At 38.1% G+C, this 25,671-nt stretch overlaps 1 protein-coding gene across 1 annotated transcript in view; it reads right to left on the reverse strand.

Annotated features, from left to right (window-relative positions):
• PRKG1 (protein kinase cGMP-dependent 1) overlaps positions 1-25,366 on the reverse strand; it is a 1,319,131-nt gene extending 1,293,765 nt beyond the window's left edge. Inside the window, exon 1 of the mRNA XM_002756357.7 lies at positions 24,952-25,366. Coding sequence (XP_002756403.1) covers positions 24,952-25,262 — 311 coding nt within the window. The 5' untranslated portion in view covers positions 25,263-25,366. The remainder of the gene's footprint in view (positions 1-24,951) is intronic.
• Between the last annotated feature and the right edge of the window lie 305 nt (positions 25,367-25,671).

Consider the following 25,671-nt stretch of genomic DNA (forward strand, 5'->3'; position numbering starts at 1 on the left):
CCAGAGTCCAAACAATAAACCACCGTGCTCTACTAACTATCCAGTTTCTGCAACAGTGAGGCTAGTAGGAATGCCAACTGGGCTGCTGATCTAAAAATTATTAGGTATCTAAATACAGGCTCACTCTTCAGCTCATGGACAAGTGCAACATAAGGGTTAATTTCTACCTTGAATGGCTAGAGAAATGTGGGATGAGGAACCAAGAGCTCATTACGCAGAGTCTTGGATCTGTTTTAAATCCCCATCTTTTCTTCTTTCACCTTCCTCCTCTTTCCCTTTCCTTCCAATTCTAGCCCTCTTGAGTTGCTGTTCCATAATTTTATCTGCCATTAAAAAAAAACTCTACTAAATTTATTAAATAAAAAAGAATTGCCTATTTCTAATTCTTATGTAATGATGTCACACACACAACTTTTATGGGAGTATATAACACATAAATTCAAGCACAAACAAAACATAAAACCTCATAATTTAAAACATTACATTCTATCTCCGAAACAAGAGGTAAAAACAAGACATCTAAACTTTTCCAGATCCTTGTGGCCTGCCAAAAGGCCTCAATTTAGTTTTCCTGAATCATTTGCCTTCAACAAAAGGAAGAATACTGTTTCTACCTTAAATACGAATTTCACTAGGAGGCTTCAAACCTTTGATTTACAAAAACTCGATTCTTGCAAATCTCGTTGGGAAGATGCGTGAGTCTGTAAAGTGCTCAAGCAGACAGCAAACTAATTTGCTTTGACTCAGAATGCGGTTCCCCAGTACCAAGGATTGCACGGACCCGGTACTCGAGTTTGTCTAAAAGCAGCAAAGCTGGGCATGCTGTCTGGCTGCTATCAAAGAATTCCCTTGAAATAGTGCTGAAAATAACTGCAATTGCTGTTAACTATAAGGTTTTCCTAAGTGAATAAGGCAAAAATAAGATTGGAGCTATTAATTTGAAATGAAATTGCTTACTTTACTCTTCAAGACGACTAAGGGAACCGGAATTATAATTCACTCTAGCTGTGCCCAAGTAAATAAAGCCCCCAGCTCGAACCTGACTTAAGTGTACATTACCAGCGGTTACAAAAATATGGAAAGCCAAACCATTTGACCAAAACATTTTACAAGCTCATGTAGAAGAGAAAAACTCTAAGAATAAACTGCCTTTACCTCTCCAACAACCGTGACTTCTGAGAACAATAATTTAGAAGGATCGAAAAACTAGAAGTCAGCATGGAAAATGAGAGAGTACAGACAGAGCTGGATACTAAGAGACATAGGTTCTGGCTGCGCCTTAGAGTGATGTTACTATACATCACAAACCCTCTATACATCTGTGCCATTGATTGCATAATGAAGGGGATACACTTTGCAGCTTTTATCCTTTTTTCTTATCTGAAACATTGGATTTTAAGGAACAGTGCTCTGTATTGAAGAGTAAGGAATGTGGATACAGCCAGACCCGAGTTCAAATTCAGCTTTTATTTGTATACAGCCCTGTGACTTTGATCAAGTTATTTAATTTCCCTAAGCTTCAAGTGCCTCAAATGCTAATTGTGGACTAATATAGCTTTTGAAGATGGAAAAAAAATTGAAATATAAATGTTAGTATTGCTTGTAGACTGTAACATCTATAAATCCTTACACATAAAGTCAAAATCAAAGCTATGTAAGTTTGCAGAAAACTTACTTCATTGCAAAACCCAACCTAATTTGACCACAAGGATTTCTACAGCCTTTGTGTTTCCAATTTCAGTAAATATCCATATGTTTTACTGAAGAAATGTAGACATGTTCGTTCATGGAGCACTGCCCTAGGCCTTCACGTGGGTGTTACAGAATCCATTCTATGTGTATCTTTCATGATACCTTTCAAAAACTGGAAAGGAAAAACGTCTGGATTCTAAATCACACTGGGATCCAAAAGTTTCAGGTAAGAAGTATGCATTTATGTTACAGATTTTAATTGTTTAGCATGTATTTTAATTTTTAGAATTTCTTCTATTCATAGCTTCAAACCCAAACACTGCCCATTCAATAAGTAATCCATACAAAATTAAAACACAGAGAATACTGATATATTCCATTTTGTCTCCTAATTGCTGATATTAAGCTTTAATATTCTGTCTCAGTTGTTACGTTCATCTATCTCAAAGTACAGACTCAGACAAATAGCAGTCATTGTTCACTCCACATCTACTATGTGCCAAGCACTCTCCTGGGGTCTGGAGCCTGGGGCCTGGATCAACAGGGGTGAGTTTACATGGACAAACAACCACCAGGAAACAAATAAATAAATACCTTCAGATAATTAAGTGCTATCAAGAAACCAAGTAAGGTAATGCAATAAAGAATGTATGAGATGAAAGTGACTTGTTCAGAGAAGGGAGGAAGTACTTAAGTGTGTGTGTGTGTGTCTGTGTGTGTGTGTGTGTGTGTATACATATGTATGTATATATCATACTATATATTTTATTTTAATATATATTATATGTATATACACATATATTATATATACAGAATTATCTACACATATATAATATACACCCTCACAAAATGTGAAAAAAATTATGAAGTAATAATGAACAAAATAAGAGTTGACATTAAAAACCAAAAGAATATTAGACCTAAAGAAATTCAAACCTATAGTACACCATAAAACAAAGCATTTCAGACTGGTATGGGCCAGAAGAGTTCTCCTGGAAGTGAAAGCCATATCAACCTTGAAAAGGAGGAGAACAAGCCAAACATTAGCAAAGTGAAAGCAGAAAGAGGTCCTACCTATAAATCCCAGCTCCATTGTTGTGGCACTAGGATAAACTGCTTCTAATAGTGTCTATGGTACACTCTGCCACATTCAGCTCTAAATCCCCATCCTATGTTATTCCAGAGGTTCTCAAGTTTTAAGGCACATCAGCATCACCTAAAGGGCTGGTTAAAATACAGATTGCTAGCCCCAGCTCAAAGTTTCTGATTCTGAGAGTTTGGGAGATATCTCAGAATATGCATTTCTAACAAGTTCCCAGGTGATGCTAAAGCTGTTAGTCCAAGGCCCACACTTCAAGAGCCACATGGTCTATGTATCTTTTAGGTTCTGCTCACCATTCTGGAGTCTGAAAACAAATAAAACACATAGAAACAGTATCAACCTGCACAACAATTTATAGTGTGTTTTGAAACTCTTGTTGCATCACATGCATTTTTATAAAATCTTCTAAATCTTTTGTTTATGTGAATACATATGTATACCTCTAATATTTTGAATTCCTAATTGTCTTGTATCTAGATATTTATCAAAACTGGTTCCCACCTACAATCATTGCTCACTTTTGTTCACTGTTACTTATTTAAATGTGAAAATATGCCACTGAATCTTTAAAATCTTCAAATTAACAAACACATGGAACAGTTTATTGTCTCTGAAATTCCTTTTATCAATCTCCAGTGAATCCGCAAAGTAAGACTATTCGTATTCTCTCACACTGAAACTTCCTCCCTGGTACCTGCACAATAAGAAAGCAAGCTAACAGTGACACCTCATTTCACTGCTGAATAAGCAACAGATTTGGCAGCATCCCCAATTGGCTCATAACCCAGAAGCCTTTGCACCAGGCAGGACTGACAGGCATCAGAGCAAAGGCTTCCGGGCCAGCCAGGTAGCAAGCCACGATCCTTAGTGAGACAAAGTGGAGTCAGCTTCAACCACCTAAATCGGTTACGTCCCACTGGGGTCGGGACCACCTGCATTAGAGACCATTTCATTTTCTTCATCGGCTTTCAGCCTCACTGGCACAAAAACCCATTAGAATTCTTCCTTCAAAATCGTTTTTACTCAAAAGAGGTTTAATGGAAATCCTCCACTTTCTTCATGATATCACTACTTCGGGCACATCTAAAGAACAGAAATTTCTCCCTTTCTCTCTTAAGCTCATAAAGTTACTTTTATTACATTTTTCTCACGTATACTTGTCCATTCCTTTTGTTATGAATCAAATCTCTTCTCTCTCTTTACCTCTCTCATTCCACAAACAGCTCCCTCATCAATTCTTTATTCACCTCAGAGATCAGTGCTTATCTTTAACTTGTTGACTCTGTTCTTTTAATACTTCATGGCAGAATTTGCACAGAAAGCCAAAAAGGCAAGTTGGAAGGTAATTTCAAGGATACATCTTAGTGCTGAAGAAAACAGGAAGAACTGTAAAGCTGTAGAAAAGCAGAAGCCACACAGTTTGCTCACCAGCGTACCTCAAGATTATTAACTCTTAGTATAGGCACAGGCAGCATTGGGTGAACTCGGGAAAATTAACTTCTCTGAGCTTGCTTTACTTTTGCTGTCCCTAAAATGGAGCAATTACTCTCTATCTTTCAGAAGTTTTATGAAGATTAGAGAAAAAAAGTATATTAATCTCCAGTGGAATGCCTGAATACAGTAAGTATTCTGTAAATTGCATTGTGCTATTACTGCTGTTGTTACTGCTAATCAGGTCATTAATATGCTAATATACCAGATCTAGGTACAAAACTAAATGCTTCATTACTCCAAAAACAACAAAACATAGGCCAATTGACTTTTTCTGACCCTAATGAGATTTATGTCTAATATAATAACAAGTGACCTGGGTCAAATACAACCTTAGCATTCTAAACTTCACTGAGTAAGCCATACATTGTGTCACACAGTCATTCAAGTAAATTGATATTTATAAAATAAGATGCTTATATATATGAAAGGTATAGAAAAGGAGAATTTGTAAATAAAGAAAGCAGATTAGTGGTTGCCAGAGCCTGGGGTGGAGAAGGCATTGAATGCAAGTGGGCTCTAAGTAATTTGGGGGTAATGGAAATGTTCTAAAACTGGATAGTGGTGATGGTCGTACAAGTCTATAAATGTACTGAAAATCCTTTCACTTTACATGTGTTGTAGGTAAATGTTACAGTATATAAATTATGCCTCAATAAAGCTGTTAAAAATCATCTTTCTTATATTACATGACACATCTCAAAATAAACTAGTATTTATATTTTTATTCTAAAGCATTCCATTATTAGCTCATCATCATGACTGTCAAGAATTCATCTAAGACCATTAATATATTCCTCTACAGGCAAACAGGGCTGTTATCATTGCTTTTACCCACAATCATATTGTTTTTGAAAAGACATCTTGAGATGTAGTATCAAAGTCATTAACAGAAAGCATTTACAGACTAAGATTATCTTCTACATATGATAGCTTCTTGGTCTGGACAGAAAATGTTCAAGTTGGGAATAAATGGTTTTCAGATAGAAATCCATTACTAGTGAATGACTTCTATAAAAACATTTTAAGAAATAGAAAAGCCACTTTTCTTTAAATACTTTTGATGGATAGAAATCAAATCATTACAGCAGTGGGTCTTTAAAACTTTCCTCCAGAGCAGCAATGCCATTGTCTACATATATAGTGGCTGCAAATATTAAAATAAATGTTACAAACAATATTACTATAATTTCACATAAATGCATCTGTACAGAATGACCACTAAATATTAATACTTCCTGTCTTTTGGAGCATAGACAGCTTTCCCTTGGGATAATACAACTATTTTCATGATAATTTTTTTTAACATGGTTTAAATACATAGTGCTAGTTCAAACTTTATCAATCCATTATTGAATTTTTGGTAGGCCTATAAGTGTTCATTGAATAAAATAAATAACATTATTATGGAACTTCACACTTTCCTATGTTCAACCCTTCTTGCCCACAGTTATCCCACACAGAAATCATTTAGGATTCTTGCTGTCACTCAATCTTCCTCTGAGTCATACTCAGCAAAGCCAAGCTGGGTTGCATTGGGCTCTGCTCCAGGACCTTGCCATCACTAAACTTCTTTCCATTTCATGCTCTTCCATTTGATTTAGAGATATCTACAGCACTTTGATAATGGTAAATGGTTTAACAAAAGTGATAAAAATTGCGATTGTAATGAGAACCCCAGCAGCAACTGTTTATTGAGTCCATACTATGTTTTGGGCACTGTGCTGAGGGATTCACAAACATGATCTCCAATCATGGTACATGCTATAATCCTCATTTATAGTGAGAACATAGGAGATTAGACAGATCCAATATTACAAACCTAGTTAGTGGTAAAGTGGCAATTAAATTAAAATACATTCTCTTATCGATTATATATGCCATGTTCTGAGCTTACCTACTGTAATTTCCACAAGTGCATTGCTGAATCACAGGCTCAGTGGATTCTCAAGGTAATCTCATAAATACATTAACTCCCTTCAGAGTGTTAAGAATGGGTTGAACTGAGTCTGATGACCTACTGTGTTTACAGTGGTATCACTTAAGAGCTATTAGATTTAGATTATATTACCTTACCTCTTTGATCATTAACTTTCTCATCTGTATAACGGTGATGATCTGTCCTCCTTTATTCACTCAGATATTGTGAGGCATAAACGAAATCATACACATTTATTTTTCTAATCAATGAATATGTTATTATCAATCATCACTCTTAATATATTGCAAAATCTACAGTTGCATTGGTAAATAGGTAACCTAGGAAAATGACTTCAGATACTCACATAAGCATGTGATTAGATGAGGTGAAAAGTTTTTTATAGGATTAGGTGTTCCCAGTTTCCATCCTGAAGAGTTAAGAGACAATATACAAGCAAATTACACCTTTAAATTTTTCCTGTGTTTATTTTGGTTGATATTAAGGCAAGCACTTAGTTAAAAAGTATTTTCTCGTGAGTTTAATTGTTTTTATCAACTCACAATGTTAAGTTCTATAAGACTTTTTGGAGAATAAAAATTATATCTAAGCTTGAAAGGATTTTCTTAGTGTGTGTTTTGGCTGTGTCTGCGAAAAAAAAATTAGTAAGAATTTGAAAAGATTTTCTTTTATTTCCACTAACCCATGCTTGTATTTATTAGTTTATCCTTTTCTTTTCTTTTTTTTTTTTTTGAGACAGATTCTTGCTCTGTCGCCAGGATGGAGTGCAGTGGCACAGTCTCAGCTTACTGCAACCTACGTCTCCTGGATTCAAGCGATTCTCCTGCCTCAGCCTCTCGAGTAGTTGGGACTACAAGTGTGCACCACCCGGGTAGGTTTTTGTATTTTAGTAGAGACAGGGTTTCACCATGTTGGCCAGGATGGTCTCAATCTCCTGACCGCATGATCCACCTGCCTCAGACTCCCAAAATGCTGGGATTACAGGCATGAGTCACCAGGTCCGGCCTAGTCAATCTTACTTTTAAGATTAACCCATTTATGAGGTTTCATGTTACAGAGTTTTCATATTTATTAGAGTTGGAGAATGAGTGTGCTTCCTTGGAAAGTTATTACAAATCACAGATTATTCAAACTAGAAGGAAATTTTTATGCCTGTAATCCCAAACTAAAATATGGAAATGCCTTCAGAAGGCAGGCAAATAAGATAAACAAGGGTTATAGGCTAGGTGAAGAGAGCATGGAGTGACCGGGGCTGTGATGACCATTTGGAGCACAGACGATCCACAAAGGCATCCCAAAGCATCCAAATGCAATACCAAACACGCCTGGAAATTCTACTGAGCTCAGTGATGTAGGTTTCTAATGTTTAAAACTTTAAATTAAAAACTGAAGTATCTAAGCGCCAGAAGCATAAAGAAGCTTTATCTTGTCCTTCATTTGACAAAAATAAAAAATAAAAAATAAAAAATTGTTAAGTATTTGCTGTGTGCCATCCCATTTCTGGGCTCCAAGGATGTAGCATGGAGCAACAGACACATTGACTTTGTTTTCAATGTCACTTACTATCTTCTGGGGGAAGTAGTTGTTAACCAAATGACAGTCAAAATACAGAAATTCAAACTCTGATGGGCATGGAAAAAATGTACACAGCACTACAAAGCCAAACACTGAGAAGTGGAAGCACAATTCCAACCTAGGAATGCTGGGTCCAATCCATGTTGGAAGAAACAAGGCAGTGTCTATTTCAGTATATAACCTACAACCACCAAATTTCAGACGTTAAATTATATGTGAGTGAGAAGAAGATACATCTACTATAGTTCTACTCTATATTAGTTCCTTAATAAATATTTGGTAAATGATTGAATAAAATAAAACAAAAAACTGAAAACCAATCCATAGAAACTTTTAAATTGCCAGGATAAAGAATCAGAAAACATTTGATACACTTTCCAAAAATTTCTATTAAAGACATTAATATTTAGGGGAAAAGGGGGAAATAAGTGAGGAAGTAAACAATTGGAACTTTGAGGGAATATTTCTTCAAAATGGAAATTTGATTCAAGAGGAACAAGCAACTATTACTTAAAATTTTTAAACTAAAAACAAACAAAATATTCAAATACAAGATAGGGAAAACGTTCTATGTATGAAACAGCTAAAAATGCTTTAGGTACAAGTAGTTGTGTTTAAGAAGAATTTGAATACAGAGGTTGGATACAGTGGCTCACACCTATAATCTTGGCACTTTGGGAGGCCAAGACTGCTGGATCATTTGAGCTCAGGAGTTCAAGACTAGCCTGGGTAATACAGTAAGATCTCATTTCTACAAAAACTACAATATTAGCCAGATGTGGTGCCACGCGCCTGTAGTCCCAGCAACTTGGGAGGCTGAGGCAGGAGGGAAGCTCAAGCCTGGGAGGTGGAGGTTGCAGTGAGCCAAGATGAGTGAGTCTAGTGCTCACTGCACTCTAGCCTGGGCACTAGAGTGAGACCATGTCTTGAAATAAAACCAAAATTAAACTAAATATAGTAGCAATACAGTAATATTGAAAGAAGAACTTTCATAATACTAAGGCACGCTAGTGTTTAAAACAGACTATACCCATGACCATATTATATTAAAACTAACCAAAGAGCTGTCTATATAAAAGAAACAAAACTGCACAAGACTTCTGCTAAAAATTAGTTGATGAAACAAACAGCTAAACAACATAGCATATAGAGAATGAGCATGAGCTCTGGGCTTACACAAACCTGCACTGAAGCAGTTCAGCCCATTGTTTTGTTTTGGGCACGTTGTCTAACTTCTCTGTGCCTCATTTTATCCATATGAAAAAATGGGATTATGATAGTAGTTACTTTATCAGACTGCTGTGAGAATTAAATGAGATCACTTATATGGTATATAGTAAGACAAATATTTTTAGTAATTATTATCATCATCCTCATCAATAATTGACCATTCAAGACAAGGCTAAAAAGTAGCAATTACTACTTTCAGTTTAGAATTTTTTTGGATAATAAATTATTCCTAGGTCCAGAAAAAAAAAATAATGAACAAAAAGTAAGCCTCATTTGAGCAAGATAGGTTGTTAATATGATATTCTTCCTTTCGTGATGATAAAGCAATGAACTACAAAAAGAAGTGTGGAAGTCTATCAACAGCAGTCAAGAAAGAGGGGGAAAAGCTGTCATAAATGATTTAAAAACTCACTAGCAAGGGTTTGCTGAGATAGTCTTTAATAACCTCTAAGACCTTCTAGCACAGAATCTCACTTTTGCCAAGACAAATAAATGTATACTTGAGCCATTTTCCATCCATCACCCTGACAGTAACCCTTAGGAGTCCAGAAGATGGAGCACTGTCTATTATGATAGATGACTTACATAGCACAGGACCTTGGTAGCAGCACCAAAAGATAAGATGAATTTCAGATGAGAAAGGGTCGCTTGAGAAGAGTACCCTCCTCTTTGATGATCAGTGTTTTTGCTTTTATACTTCAGAATAAAGGAGGTAGCAATCTGTTTGTTTAACTTGATTCATCTGTCTGCACACCAAATTTGCCATATTCACCAAAATATTTCAATATTGGTTCTCTGATCTCCATTTCTAAGGGTGTACGTTTCTTAAAATAATCATGATTATATAATGAATAGAATATAAATTTTAATGGATACTCTTCAAATATCAGAATTTTCAGAAACAATTTATTGTAATTATTTAAAAACATGTAAACAAACACGCAAACACACATACACACACACATGCACACACATGCGCGCGCGCAAACACACACACACACACACATACATATAATGCTCCTAAGTGCCTAAATTCTCTATTTCTAGAAGTTTTAAAATTATTGTTATTGGAAAGGACATGGGCTACACTCTTTTAGCTGTTACCTATCAGAAGGAAAATACTTTTATTAAACTAAGTATTTCCCACCAAAAGTCAAAAGGAAGGGAAAATAAATATGTTAATGCATTAAGCAAAGGAACAGAAAGGCAAAATCTAGATAAATTCATGAAGTATGTAAAAGGTGTCAAGAAGTTAAGAAAGATAATTCATTCACAGTGAGCTTATTTTATTTACAAGGACAGTTTCAAAGTAACATCTATTTATTTTTATGTCATTCAGTGCTATGTAAACAAGGAATTACTTAGTTCTTGCTCATTTCTCTTTTTTTCTCAACAAGAGAATATAGGTATCCATACTAAGTAATGGTAAAACATCTGGTAAAAAGAATCAGGCAAATTATATTTTTATGTCATATTTTCCTTTAATGAAGAAGAATAAGAAATCTGAAGTAAAATTTTGAAAAAGAGAAAAACGACTTTTTCCTGACCAAGACTAAAACTATTTTTAAAAATCATAGCATACTTCTTTCATATTATTTCTAAAGCTTTTCAGATCTATAACTAGAAACACTGCTCATACAAATGTATGATGGAGTTCACCATTACATTTTTATAAAGCTAGGTATTAAATGAATGACTACAAACTTTGAGCAGTTCTTTCATTTTACACTGTACCATACACCATGGGGGAAAAGATTTTCCTCTAACATTCAGAACTGCAAAAAAGTTGCTTTAAGTAAAATCCATTTGCTCAAAGAGGAACTCACTGAATCGACCTCTGAGCCAAAACAAACAAAAAACACTACTCTTACTTTTCTAAGTATCCTCTGAAAGTTCCAAAATAAAAGAATAGCAATTACCTAGAATGAAGACCATGATTCACATACAGTTCTGTACTCAACAGTACAGGCAGTGTATATTCTAGGGTTCATTCCAATGCATATTTTCTTATTGCTCTCTTCCCACTGACATAATGACTTGTCCTCACAGGCTTAGCAAAATGGTACCTGTTACTTTCAGATGTTTAATATTCCTCTGTGAAGGATATGGTGACACTCTGTCAAACCAGCACAAATCTAATCTAAGGGTATCTTCTCTGACTTGCTTTTATACAAAACGTGTTGCTTAGTCACCAGTGATTTAGGTAAAATGGATATTAGGAAGATGGAAGCATGGAGTTGTGCTTTTTCAGCATGTTTGCCAGCCACCTGCAGGCAGAGTAGATTATGACCAACCTACCCTATTTTCCTTCTGTGGCCATAACTCCACAGGAATTAAACTTAGATTTTCCATTTCTCTTTTTCTGTCCTGACCATATTTTCTTCTTTCTTTTCAGTCCAGACTTAGAAGCACTGTCAAAACCATAATTTACTGATAAATCTGGACCATTAAGATGATGTACACTGTATCCAGAAAAGATGTTTTTTCTTCACATTATCTCATTATTCCTTGGCCAAGATCTGGTGAAAGCTTGACATTACCATAATACAATTGTTTCAGAAAATAGTCCAAGTATTGTGCTTAACTAGAGTGTATTTGTCATCACTGACATTCAATCCAATTAACCAAATTAAACTGACCGGCTGATACTATAATTACTTCATGTTCAAAGAAGTACAATGTTACTTCTTAACAGTAGGTAGGGTCTAAAAGTGAAAAAATGACACTAAACATTAGAAGATTAACATTAGATCTGTTTTTGAGGCATATTATAATCCCATAAAAATAATATAAGCTATTTACTTATGCATTGTCTGGGGGTAAGTCTCTCTACCTCTATGTAGAAGTGAGAGAAATTACATCTATGTTAAAGCCAATCTGTTGAAGTTTAATTTACATTTATGATCTTTAGAAAGGCAAAAGTAATTAACATTATTTTATTTTTGATGCAGGTGAAAGAGTATCTCTTTGCAGTAAATTGTCACTAATTTCTTCTTTCTATAAGAACTCCCATCCTTTCATGGGTTGGAATTAAAGAATGCAAAGACACAGATATTTTCCCAGTGTCCTAGCACCAAGTTCTGCCTATCATTCTGCTTCTAACTGCTAAGTTGTAATAATTAAACACATGCTTTTGGTCATGTTTTTCATTGTTTCTAATTCCTCTTATTCCTCCCCAATTACGTCCAATAAGCAAATGCATGACATGAAGCTGGATTCATAATGAAAGTGTTTACTTTACTTATGATTAACTTCCCTGAATAATTAATGCTCCCAATCCTCTAGGTAGCCTTATTACATCTATTCTGTTTTAACATGCTGTCAGCTGAATACATTTTCATATTTTGGGGTGGGGGAGACAGAAAAGTTCCTTGCTGACTCCGATTTTAAGATTATTTTTATCAGAAAGTATTTGCAATTATATTAGCTATTTTCATTGCTTCTATAGCACTATACTGGCTGAGGCTCACCTGAGAAAATAATGATTAAATTACAAATGTAAATAGGCTCCTATTGAGACCATTAGCAACACCTTGAGGAGTTGGTAACAAGGATCTAAGGGGAAACACAGAGCTGGCAACAGGGGCACCATTGAGGTTTATCCGCAGGATTTAGGAATTCTCATCTCCCCCAGAAGTCTTCACGAGGGACACACCAAGATATTTTATTGCAGGTGTCATCTCAGACCTCTCATCTGCCAGCAATGACCAGATCTGTCCACTTAAACCAAACCACCTGGAAAGAGGACTGAAAGGTTAATGTGCTAGTTCTGCTTTCTCTGAAGTCTCCCTGGAAAGTACTCCTCAGCCTGAACACACACTGTTTGCCTTAAAAGGATAAAATATCTGTAGGGGGAAAAAAAACTGTAGCTGGCTGCAGAGACATCACATACCAGAAGCAGAGACACTACAAGCCCAGGACTGCTCTTCCAAGAGGTGCTCATCATTATTTTACCTCCAACTTAGCACTGGATAGCAGTAGCTGAGAACCAAAGAAACTGTGTGGCTACAGAGGCAGCTACCCTCAGTGAAAATTAGAAAAAAAAAGGAACAAACTTGGGATGAAGGCTGATCCTAATGTGTGTCACATTTGAACAGTGGCCAGGAATCCTGGTTGGCAGGAAAGCGCAAAAACACTTACCCACTGAATAGAGCTGCCAACACTTTGTTGTGCCCCAGGTCCTTAAAAGATAACTCCAGAGATTAAAGTGACAAAGGCAGTTTGTTCTTTTTGCTTGGGATTGTCTTGGCTATGTAGACTCTCTTTTGGTTCCATATGAAGTTTAAGTTGGTTTTTCCCAGTTCTGTGAAGAGGGTCACAGGTAGCTTGATGGGGATAGGTTTGAATTTAAACTACTTTGGGCAGTATGGCCATTATCACAGTATTGATTCTTCCTAACCATAAGCATGGAATGCTTTTCCATCTGCTTGTGTCCTCTCTTATTTTCTTGAGTAGTTGTTTGTAGTTCTCCTTAAAGAGGTCCTTAGGCAAAAAGAACAAAGCTGGAGGCATCACACTACCTGATTTCAAACTATTCTACAAGGCTACAGTAATCAAAACAGCATGGTACTGGTACCAAACAGAGATATAGACCAATGGAAAAGAACACAGGCTTCAGAGGCAACGCCACACATCTACAACCATCCCATCTTTGACAAACCTGACAAAAACAAGCAATGGGGAAAGGAGTCCCTGTTTAATAAATGGTATTGGGAAAACTGGCTAGCCATGTGCAGAAAGCAGAAACTGGACCCCTTTCTGACACCTTACACTAAAATTAACTCCAGATGGATTAAAGACTTAAACATAAGACCTGACACCATAAAAACCCTAGAAGAAAACCTAGGCAAAACCATTCAGGACAGACATAGGCAAGGACTTCATGACTAAAACACCAAAAGCATTGGCAAAAAAAGCCAAAATAGACAAATGGGACCTAATTAAACTCCAGAGTTTCTGTACAGCAAAAGAAACATTCATTAGAGTGAACCAGCAACCAACAGAATGGGAAAAAAATTTTTGCAATCTACCCATCTGACAAAGCGCTAATATCCAGAATCTACAAAGAACTAAAACAGATTTACAAGAAAAAAACAAACAAACCCATTCGAAAGTGGGTAAAGGACATGAACAGACACTTTTCAAAAGAAGACATTTATGAGGGCAACAAACATGAAAAAATGCTCATCATCATTGGTTATTAGGGAAATGCAAATCAAAACCACATTGAGATACCATCTCACGCCAGTTAGAATGGCGATCATTAAAAAATCTGGAGGCAACAGATGCTGCAGAGGATGTGGAGAAATTGGAACACTTTGACACTTTTGGTGGGAGTGTAAATTAGTTCAAAAATTGTAGAAGACAGTGTGGCCATTCCTCAAGGACCTAGAAATAGAAATTCCATTTGACCCAGCAATCCCATTACTGTGTATATATCCAAATAAGTATAAATCATTCTATTATAAAGACACATGCACACGTATGTTTATTGCAGCACTGTTTACAATAGCAAAGACGTGGAACCAACCCAAATGCCCATTGATGATAGACTGGACAAGGAAACTGTGGCACATATACACCATGGAATACTATGCAGCCATAAAAAACAATGAGTTTGGCAAGAAAAAGAAATAAAGGGTATTCAAATAGGAAAGGAGGAAGTCAAATTATCTCTGTTTGCAGGCGACATGATTGTATATCTAGAAGACCCTATCATCTCAGCCCAAAATCTCCTGGAACTGATAAGCAACTTCAGCAAAGTCTCAGGATACAAAAATCAATGTGCAAAAATCACAAGCATTCCTATATACCAACAACAGACTTAAAGAGAGCCAAATCAAGAACAAACTGCCATTCACAATTGCTACAAAGAGAATAAAATACCTAGGAATACAACTAACAAGGAACGTAAAGGACCTCTTCAAGGAGAACTACAAACCACTGCCCAATGAAATAAGAGAGGACACAAACAGATGGAGAAACATTCCATGTTCATGGTTAGAAAGAATCAATATTGTGAAAATGGGCATACTGCCCAAAGTAATTTACAGATTCAGTGATATCCCCATCAAGCTACCAATGACCTTCTTCATAGAACTGGAAAAAAAAACACCTTAAACTTCATATGGAACCAAAAGAGAGCCCGCAGAGCCAAGTCAATTCTAAGCAAAAAGAACAAAGCGGAGGCATCACACTACTGGACTTCAAACTATACTACAAGGCTACAGTAATCAAAACAGCATGGTACAGGTACCAAAATAGATATAGAACAGTGGAACAAAACAGAGGCCTTGGAAGCAACACCACACATCTACAACCATCCGATCTTTGACAAACCTGACAAAAACAAGCAACGGGGAAAGGAGTCCCTGTTTAATAAATGGTATTGGGAAAACTGGCTAGCCATGAGCAGAAAGCAGAAACTGGACCCCTTTCTGACACCTTACACTAAAATTAACTCCAGATGGATTAAAGACGTAAACATAAGACCTGACACCATAAAACCCTAGAAGAAAACCTAGGCAAAACCATTCAGGACATAGACATAGGCAAGGACTTCATGACTAAAACACCAAAATCATTGGCAACAAAAGGCAAAATAGACAGATGGGATCTAATCAAACTCCACAGCTTCTGCACAGCAAAAGAAACAGTCATTAGAGTGAATCAGCAACCAACAGAATGGGAAAAAAATTTTGCAATCTACCTATCTGGCTGATATCCAGAATCTACAAAGAACTAAAACAGATTTACAAGAAAAAAACATGCCCATTCAAAAGTGGGTGAAGGACATGAACAGACACTTTACAAAAGAAGACATACATGAGGCCAACAAACATATGAAAAAATGCTCATCATCACTGGTCATTAGAGAAATACAAATCAAAACTACATTGAGATACCATCTCACGCCAGTTAGAATGGCAATCATTAAAAAATCTAGAGACAACAAATGCTGGAGAGGATGTGAAGAAATAGGAACACTTTTACACTGTTGGTGGGAGTGTAAATTAGTTCAACCATTGTGGAAGACAGTGTGGCGATTCCTCCAGGACCTAGAAATAGAAATTCCATTTGACCCAGCAATCCCATTACTGGGTATATATCCAAAGGATTATAAATTGTTCTACTATAAGGACACATGCACACGAATGTTCATTGCAGCACAGTTTACAATAGCAAAGACCTGGAACCAACCCAAATGCCCATCGATGATAGACTGGACAGGGAAAGTGTGGCACATATACACCATGGAATATTATTCAGCCATCAAAAATGATGAGTTCGTGTCCTCTGTAGGGACATGGATGAACCTGGAAACCATCATTCTCAGCAAACTGACACAAGAACAGAAAATCAAACACCACATGTTCTCACTCATAGGTGGGTGTTGAACAATGAGAACACATGGACATAGGAAGAGGAGCATCCCACACTGGGGGTCTGTTGGGGGGAAATAGGGGAGGGACAGCAGGGGGTGGGGAGTTGGGGAGAGACAGCATGGGGAGAGATGCCAGATATAGGTGATAGGGAGAAAGTCAGCAAATCACACTGCCATGTGTGAACCTATACAACAATCTTGCATGTTCTCCACATGTACCACAAAACCTAAAATGCAATTAAAAAAAATGAATTTGTGTTCTCTATAGGGACATGGATAAATCTGGAAACCATCATTCTCAGCAAACTGACACAAGAACAGAAAATCAAACACCGCATGTTCTCACTCATAGGTGGGTGTTGAACAATGAGAACACATGGACACAAGGAGGGGAGCATCACACAACTGGGATCTGTTGGGGGGTACTTGAGAAGGGACAGCGGGTGGTAGGGAGGTTGGGGAGGGATAACATAGGGAGAAATACCAACTATAGGTGACGGGGGGATGGAGGCAGCAAACCGCATTGCCATGTATGTACCCATGCAACAATCCTGCATGTTCTGCACATGTACCCCAGAACCTAAAGGGCAACAAAATATGTATATTTAAAAAGTGACAAAGGCAGGTCCAGGGGGTAAGGGAAAAGAGGAGCTGAAGCTGCCTGACTCCACTGCAAGCAGGGGATTTGGGTTATTCAAAAAGAAACAAGAAAGGTGCTTCCCCAAAGAATAGGCATTCAAGTAATCTCTAACAATCAACACTGAATGGGCCATAGCAGAGGTTCTCGACCCTGGCTGCATATTAGAATCACTTTGGGAGCAAAAGTAATATATCTATACCTCAGGTCTATCCCAGAGCAATTGAATCATAGTCTCTGGAGGTAGTGCTCAGCAAAGATATGTTTTAAAACTCTCTAGGTGATTGTAACATAGAGCTATGGTTGAGAACCAGTGGGCTAGGTAGTGAAATGATCACTTGTTTGGGAGAATAAACATTAAGACATCAACTGAACTGTCTACACCTATAATTTGGCAAAAAATCCAGTTATGCTTTTGTAGATCCCTAGTGCTTAAAGGTTTGAGCCAATAGAGGCATCAACTCTTTAGATGTACATTTTATCCTGGTCTTTTGTTTAATATCACACAGAAACGTACACACACACACACACACCCCTTATCATCTTCCTATCAGAGTGGTTCTCAAATTTTGCTGCAGGTTAAAGTTACCTGGAGAATCATTAAAAATTACTGATATGTAGCATCTAACCCCCAGACATTATGATTTTAATTGGTTTGTGGTAGGAATTGGATTCTAAGTTCCCCAGGTGATTCTAATGTGCAGCAAAGTTTGGGAACCGGCATCCTACATTATTTCTTCCACTGTTCCCAGAGTCCTTTTGCTTCCTATGTAATTATTGGTGAATGGATACTCCCCAGAGAACAACCTACACGTTATTCGTAAGTTTTCCTGCAACTACCTAATCCCCATGGCCCTTTGGGAAGTAAGAGAGCCTAGTGGGTAAGGAGGAAAGCTCTGGAACTGTAGTGCAGGCTCAACGTTGTGTGACTGTGGGCAAGTTGCTTCACTGCTCTGTGCCCCAGAGTTCTTTTTCTCATGCTGTGAAATGGGGATAATCCAGAATTTTCCTCACAGGGCTGTTTGTGCCCTAACAAAAGATGATCAGGCTGGGTGCAGTGGCTCACATCTGTAATTCCAGCACTTTCTTTGTAGGCACAGAAGCTGGAGAATCATTTGAGGCCAAGAGTTCAAGACCAGCCTGCATAACTGAGACCCTGTCTCTACACAAAACAATTAAAAATTAGCCAAGTGTGATGATATGTGCCTATAATCTCAGCTACTATGGAGGCAGAGACAAGAGGATCACTTGAGTCCAGGAACTCAAAGCTGCAGTGAGCTATGATTGTACTACTGCACTCCAGCCTGGACAGTAAGACAGAAAATGCCTGTCTCAATCAATCAATAAATCAACAATTCAATCAACAAAAGAGACCATCTATATAAAGCACAGGATTAGTGCCTGGCACAGAGTTAGTGCTCCATAAATGTTAGCCAATCTGATGATGATGGGTAGTGTAATTCTTGACCCTTTCATTCAGAAACAGGATGTACTGAGTTGCTGCCCTTATTTTTGTCCCCTGCACTGTGCGCTGCACAAATACCACCAAGTCTTCACTGATAGCAGATTAAGGGGTGTTTCAAAGGGACAATACAATGCATTCAAAACAAGCACTGGTCTAAAGGGAAACTATCTTCAATATAGCTCCCTAAGAAGGCAAGTATTTGATATACTCCAATTTGGGTGCCTCTTGTTTATAGCAGTCTTCATCCATAAAGTACTATCTTATTGCAAGTTCTTTTCCAGTCTTGTCACCTATTTACTTGCACATAAAGCCTATTACTATTTTCCAACTTACTTACAAATATGGCAGAACTTTAACAATACTAATCTTGTTTTGCCCTTTCTTGTCCACTCAACATGCATTTCTTCTTCCCATTCTACTCTCCAGCTTTTCTCATTGCTTACAAATACAGGCAGCATCTAGAAGCTGAAAAAGACAAGGTATGGAGTCTCCCTTAGAGCCTCCAGAAGGAATGCTTATATGAATTTTATAAGCAATGAAAAAAGCTGGAGAGTAGTGTCCTTATAAAATTCATTCAGAAATAAGACACTTTTGAGAGTGTACTATTAGTTCCATCTTGTGTTAAACATCTGTTTTGTGTAGCTGCAGTTTTTGTGCTATTGCTTATGTTTACATGACAGTTCTGGAGAGAAAACATTCCTCTGCTCTTATAAACAAAATCATACTTAGAGAGTTCAAACAGGTTGCACATACTGAACTTCTCAGAAAATGAAATTTAAGGAGATGCTGAGGAGCAGAGTCCTTACAGAAGATGGTGAGAGGGAAGCAGAACCGGTGTCAGAACTGAGTGTGAGGAAGCAGAGAAGGGCTGTCAGGGAAGAGGTGGCAAACAGCACCAGCTCAACAATTCAGATTAGGATTCAAAATACCACAGATGTGATTGCATAATAAGCTGTTGAGCATTCTGGTAAATGCTGCTTTCGGCATGTGCTTATTTATCACATTGTCTTGCGTTCTCTGAGCTTGAAAGGTTCAAGTCAGAGGATCTGGAATGCTAGCAACAGGACCAGTTTCTTGGGATGGGCGGCAGCACCTATGGTAGAGATGGCAGAAAGAGCAGCAGCCTGGTGTTCGAATATTGTTGCTAGGATACCATGGAGACCCTCCATTGCTAGGCAGACAGAAAAAAAAATGTGTCAATATGCCTTATAACCTGTAAACAGCAACAATAGAAACACCGTCTGTGTTCTTCCACCCCTTCCCATTAGGAATCCAAATTACAGGTAGCAGGAACTTGGAAATGTGGCCCAGTAGAGCAAGGGAGCTGGTCATTTATATTCTCTGGCAGCTTCTAGAGCCATTCTATTTAAGGGCTTGCCAGTATTTTCATTATAAGGTCCATTTTGGGGGCATGCAACTTGACTGTGCTTCAAAATACCCTAATAGGGTTTTAGCACCCTGGTCTCATACATTTTTATAAAGGGTTCCAGGACTTCCATTCTACTGCGTTAACTGTAATGTCAAATTAAAAATCAACCTTAAATTGAAAACTCTATTAGAATAACATTAGGTTAGAATTTAACTCCTCCACAAAAACAAGGAAAATGAATTTCAAAAAACAACTTCAGGTTCAATTTTCATCTATGTTCAGCTTGCCTAGGTATGTGAGGAATCTGCAGTGCTAGTCTGTGGCAGGAAATTAGATTATTGTCAATGGGAACATTTGGAAGTGAGTGGAAAAAGAAACTTGGAACCTGGTGTCTTTAAGACTTCTAATCATCTGTTGTTCACTTAAATTAACTACTCTTACCTAGTTAGTATAGTTATGACTATTAACAGGACTGTGATAGTGGGGGTGAACTGTGATAGAGGGGTGAACTGACATTCTGGCATTCAGAACTGTATTAGTGGGTAATTATTAGTCCTTGGTGTAACATTCACACACACAAACACACAGGAGCCTTGGCTATGCTAAAACCCAGCAGAATGCCCTCTCACCTACTTTATAAAATCATAGAAACTGAGATTCTCATTCTCTCTGACATAAACTTGCTTTTCCACAGTCCGCCCTACAGTACTTTAGCACAGCCACTAGTTGCTGCCAATTCCCAGAGGGGCCCTGCTTTCTTTTTCTGCCTGGTCTCTTTGCTAATGGCTTGGAATGTATCTCCCCAGTCCCTATCTCTACCCCTCCCTCTTTCCTCTCATTTCCACTCACCTAAATCATGGCCATCCTTCAAATACTTACTTTAAACACTTCTACTTTCACATGAGTTTCTGATACCATAAAACTAAACAGGCTTGATTATATTTTGCCAACTGTCTTACTTATCTCCCCTGTGACTTACCTTACTCTATCTACTTTCTAGAATATTAACTTGTACAGCATTGTTAACCCCGCGTTCACTCCTCGATGATAGGACCTATGTATCTTTCATCTCTAATGCCTTACGATATTTTGCACATCACAGACATCCCATAGAAATATTGGACTGAGCTATAGGGCACTTTTAGAATTAAATTTCTACCTTTCAAGACATCTATGTTTTAATATTATACCATCTATGATTACACTAGAATTCTAGGATTCTCTCAACTTCTGACAGAATTTAATATACAGTCTTTAGAAACATTTTGTTTTTCTTCAGATATATTATAAATTTTAAAAGATCAAATAATCTCTTTTAAAATTAATGCCTCCTTAAAAATAAAAATACTTTTATCTTCAACTCCTCCAAAGTACTTCACAATGAAAAAGTAAAATAGGGGCCGGTCACTGTGGCTCATGCCTATAATCTCAGCACTTTAGGAGGCCCAGGTGGGCAGATCACCTGAGGTCAGGAGTTCAAGACCAGACTGGCTAACATGGCAAAACCCTATCTCTACTAAAAAATATACAAAATTTAGCTGGGCATGGTGATATGCACCTGAAATCACAGCCACTTGGGAGGCTGGTGTCGGAGAATTGCTTGAACCTAGGAGGTGGGTATTGCAGTTAGCCGAGATTGTGCCACTACACTCCAGCCTGGATGACAAAGCAAGATGAAAGAGAGAAAGAGAGACAGAAGGAAGGAAGGAAGGGAGGGAGGGAGGGAGGGAGGGAGGGAGGCAGTGGGAGGGAAGCGGGAGGAAGAAAGGAGGAAGGAAAGAAGGAAGGAAGGAGAAATTCTCTGAAATCCAACTGCTTCTGGAGTGAAAGCAATAACTCACAAAAATACAAAGATACTAACAACTCTTAGGAGCTCAAGTCTATATAGTCCAACCGAAATGACTAAAACCCTGTGACATGAAAACGGAAGAGTTTTGGGAATATTTTCAAAAGATAAGGGTTTTAGATCAAAATTTCAGAGACTGAATGTTCTAACGTGATGTAGAATCAATTTCAGGAATGAAATGTCATGAAATAAAATTACTTAAGTCCATAAGAAACATTCTATATATACAATCAATAGGCTATCTGCTCTCACATAATGAATGCTTGGGTTTTGTTAAGGGTTTATTTGCTCATTATTTCAAAATATAGTTTAGTAGTTTTATATTCTCAAGGAGTTATTTCGGAAGCAGCAGAATATAGATTCCAATTTGCTACATCAGTTCTTTGCTTCACATAAGCACTGCTTTTATACAGATTGTAAAAGACACCAACAAAAACACTCCTCCTACCTCATAGTTATAGCAGGAGTGCCCTGGCTCTGTGCTGAAATCTGACAGTCATTCCCTCCAATTCCCACATTAATGGAAAATTCTAAAACCAAAATGTTAAGATGATTCAAGTTATTAAGTTAGTTTACATTTTGTACTATTTTTAAATGATCAAAATTACCAAGAAAACATAATTTAAAAAAATTGTAATCCTCAGAAGGCAAACTCAGCAAGCAAAAGCTAAAAAGAAATATTTGCATATATCAAATAAATGAACAGAACATTAACGGGGCAGTTACCTACATCTAAAGGAAAGAGAATCAAAAACTAGCATAAATGTGAACTGGAAATTAATGTGTCTATTTAGATAGTTTCATTTTAACTTGAACTCATAATAATCTATATGTATAAGAAAGATGGCTACATTTAAGATGTGGTAAAGATGAAATATAAAGACACAAACACTTGTTGCCAGTAAGTCTGTGTAATGAAATTATTCATAGTGAAATACACTGAAATATAAACAAGTCTTCTTAGGTTTGGCAGGTTTTCTTAATCCTTTGTGGAGCTACCTCATACAACCATTCAAATAACATTAGATTTATTCATTTTGCATACTATGTAATTTTTTTTTCTCTAAGAAAGGTATACTTTCTACTACTGAAGCCAATTTTTAAAATATTTTTTTAATGTAAGTGTGAAAAAAGAACAGATGTTTTTGCAAAATTATTTAAGCTTAGAAGGCATTCTATCATTTTCTTCAATAAAATGCTTCAGAGTCACCAAAAGCATCATGGCAATACCTTAAGTGCTTGAGTCCTTTAAAACATAAGTTATTATAAATAAATCAGTATCAGAATATACAGCATTATTTGATAGATAAAATGTGTATTATAATGAGATGCTGTAAATTATTTGCCATACTAGTTTTATTTTCCTCTGTGGACCTTTTTTGTTTTTCAATCTAGTTATTCTACAAGTCAAGTACAAAGAGGCTTTTAAACTTTCCGCACTATATAGTTGATTCCCTACTGCCTAGAATCTTGTAGATCTCTGATGGAATGTTTAACTGGAGTTATCAGCTGGCTTGATCATGCTTCACTATAAAACCTATTAAAATTGTCTTTTCATGAAAGCAGAGTTTGCTCTGTGTCCCTCCAAAGTCCTGCAGATATGAAAATGAGCTCCTATGGAATGTTCAAAGATGCAGAGAGCTGTCTTTGAGTTATTTTTTCATTATGCAAAACTTGGCCCAGGAGAGACGGTCATGTACCTCGTTAGCTAAAACAGGCAGGCATGTCAGGACTGCAAATTAATTTACAAGAGAAAGTTGAAGTAGATTCAGATCACTCAGGTTTCTAAGGCAGATCTAAGTCTGTTGAACTATTAGGGCAATTTGATAGGGTCGGAATCTCAGAAATGTTTATCCTTATTGTCTCTTTCCCACTCCCTCACAAAATGCAAACTCCTCCCAAAACTAAGCCTGCACGAGCAGCAAATGTTGCATGGGAATCAATACGTATAGGTATGACTCTTAAGTTTTCAAAAGTAATAATTGGTACATACTGTGATTCCCCCCAAAAAGATCCAATAAATAAAAATAGGGATAACTGAGTATTCACTTTCTCCTTATATTAACTTCCTGTGATTATGAAGTGAAGGGTTTCAAGGGAGCTTGCATTATTATGTAACAAGTGCCATCCACCCAATGTGAAGTCATTAGTAGTAAAGTAATCAGCAACATCCTTGGTTTTATCAATTATGTAATTATCTGTTAATTTAAAATGCCATTCATTTGGGTGCTCTCCTACATTCTCTGTTAACCTCATGTTCCTGCAGCTTTACTCTCCATGTGAACTCTGAGTTGAGTGTTGTATAACAAGTTTCATTGAATTTTTCCCATCTAAGTTATGAAGCCCACTGACAACAGAATTGCACAGTTCTCTAAAAGAATAGAACAATGCCAGAGTGGTTGCATTAGAAGCCAAGAGTAAGGCAAACAATGGGTCCACGTTGTAAATAAGATAAGTGTGCTTATCTGTCTCTGACCCTGGAAACAAACAACCACCTCTTGGGAGATGGAGATGCTCCATTGGTAACATTATGCACGTTCCTTAAGGAAAATAAGCAATCTTCTCCCTCATGTATTATGAAAAAATATTTCTTAAAAATCAACAGACTAGGCTTCCATTTATGGATTGTAAATGTCATCCAATTCAGGAAATCAAAAATTCTTCCCTTTCCTATACATATTTACTTCTGTTTCACACTTTGATGATGACAAGAACATCAGGTTTGAAGGCTACCAGCGTGAAGCGCCAGCAGGTAGAGAAATCCGGGAAAGCCACAAAAGCATAGAAAGTATGGGTGATATCAGACGCATTTCATTTCAAGTCTGACGAGCCTGCATTTAGGATTTTCCAGTCTGGCTTGCGGGGGCTTTTGGGAGACAGGGGGGCTTTTTATTTCTTCTCTCAGACTCATACACACGGTCGGACACACACCTGGGACGCGTTCAAACTCTACGTACACTAGGTGGCTTATACGAATGCATATGTATATATAAAAATAATACCGTGACATCTGACAAAGACAAGAAGGCAACGTATGTGCAGTGAGTCTGGCTCTAAGAAACGTGCACAGCCCCGCAAGAAGTGCCCGTTAAAATGAAACATTTCTGAGGATAAGGACAGACATGGCAAGCTGGAGGGGCGGGGGCCGACAGACAATACAGAGACCCGCAGCTCCCCACCGCCAGGGCGCCGCATGGATCCGGCGCGTCACCCCTGCTTACTGTGGGCTCTTGGGGTAGAAGGGCAGGGTCACATGGCTGAGATCCTGGATGTCGAATGCGGTGGGCTCGGCAGAGATTGCCTGCCGCTTGGTGCGCGGCTCGCCCTGCAAGGTGCTCGCGCTCTGCTTCTGCGCCTGCTGGGTGGCTGGTCGGATCACCGAGCGGTACTTGTCCAGCTCGTTCTGCAGCTTCTGGATCAGTTCGTCCTTCTGATCCAACTCCAGCTCCAGCTCGTCAATGAGAGCATCCCGCTGCCTCAGCTCCTCGATCTTCTCCTGGAGCGCATATTGTAAATCCCGCAGGGTGCCCATGCTCCTCCGGGCTGCCGGGGGCTCCTTCCTGCCGCTGCTCCGCGTCTTGGGGCTTCCTCCCCTCTCCGATCAACTTTCCCCAAAGTCGCCGCTGCCTCCCGAGTGCAAAAGCTTCCTACTTGAGACCAAAGCCAGCCCTGGCTTCTGAGCATGCCCAGTCCGCCTGCTCCAGCCACCCAGAGTTTCAGTGCGGATTCCACTTCTCTGCGCTGGCTGGGAGGCTGAGAGTGGGGATGAGCAAACCACCAGGACCAACCCGGGATTAAGCCTGACACGCGGTGGGCGCCGCGCGCGGCGCAGGGGAGAAGAGCTGGGGGGCGCGGTGGCGGGGAAGCGGGAGGAGGGGCTGTGAATGGGGGGCTCTGAGGCAGCGGCTGTACTGTCAGAGTCCCTCGCGCCGGGCGCCCGA

The sequence above is a fragment of the Callithrix jacchus genome, chromosome 12, assembly GCF_049354715.1.
Source record: "Callithrix jacchus isolate 240 chromosome 12, calJac240_pri, whole genome shotgun sequence".
NCBI classification, from domain to species: Eukaryota; Metazoa; Chordata; class Mammalia; order Primates; family Cebidae; genus Callithrix; species Callithrix jacchus.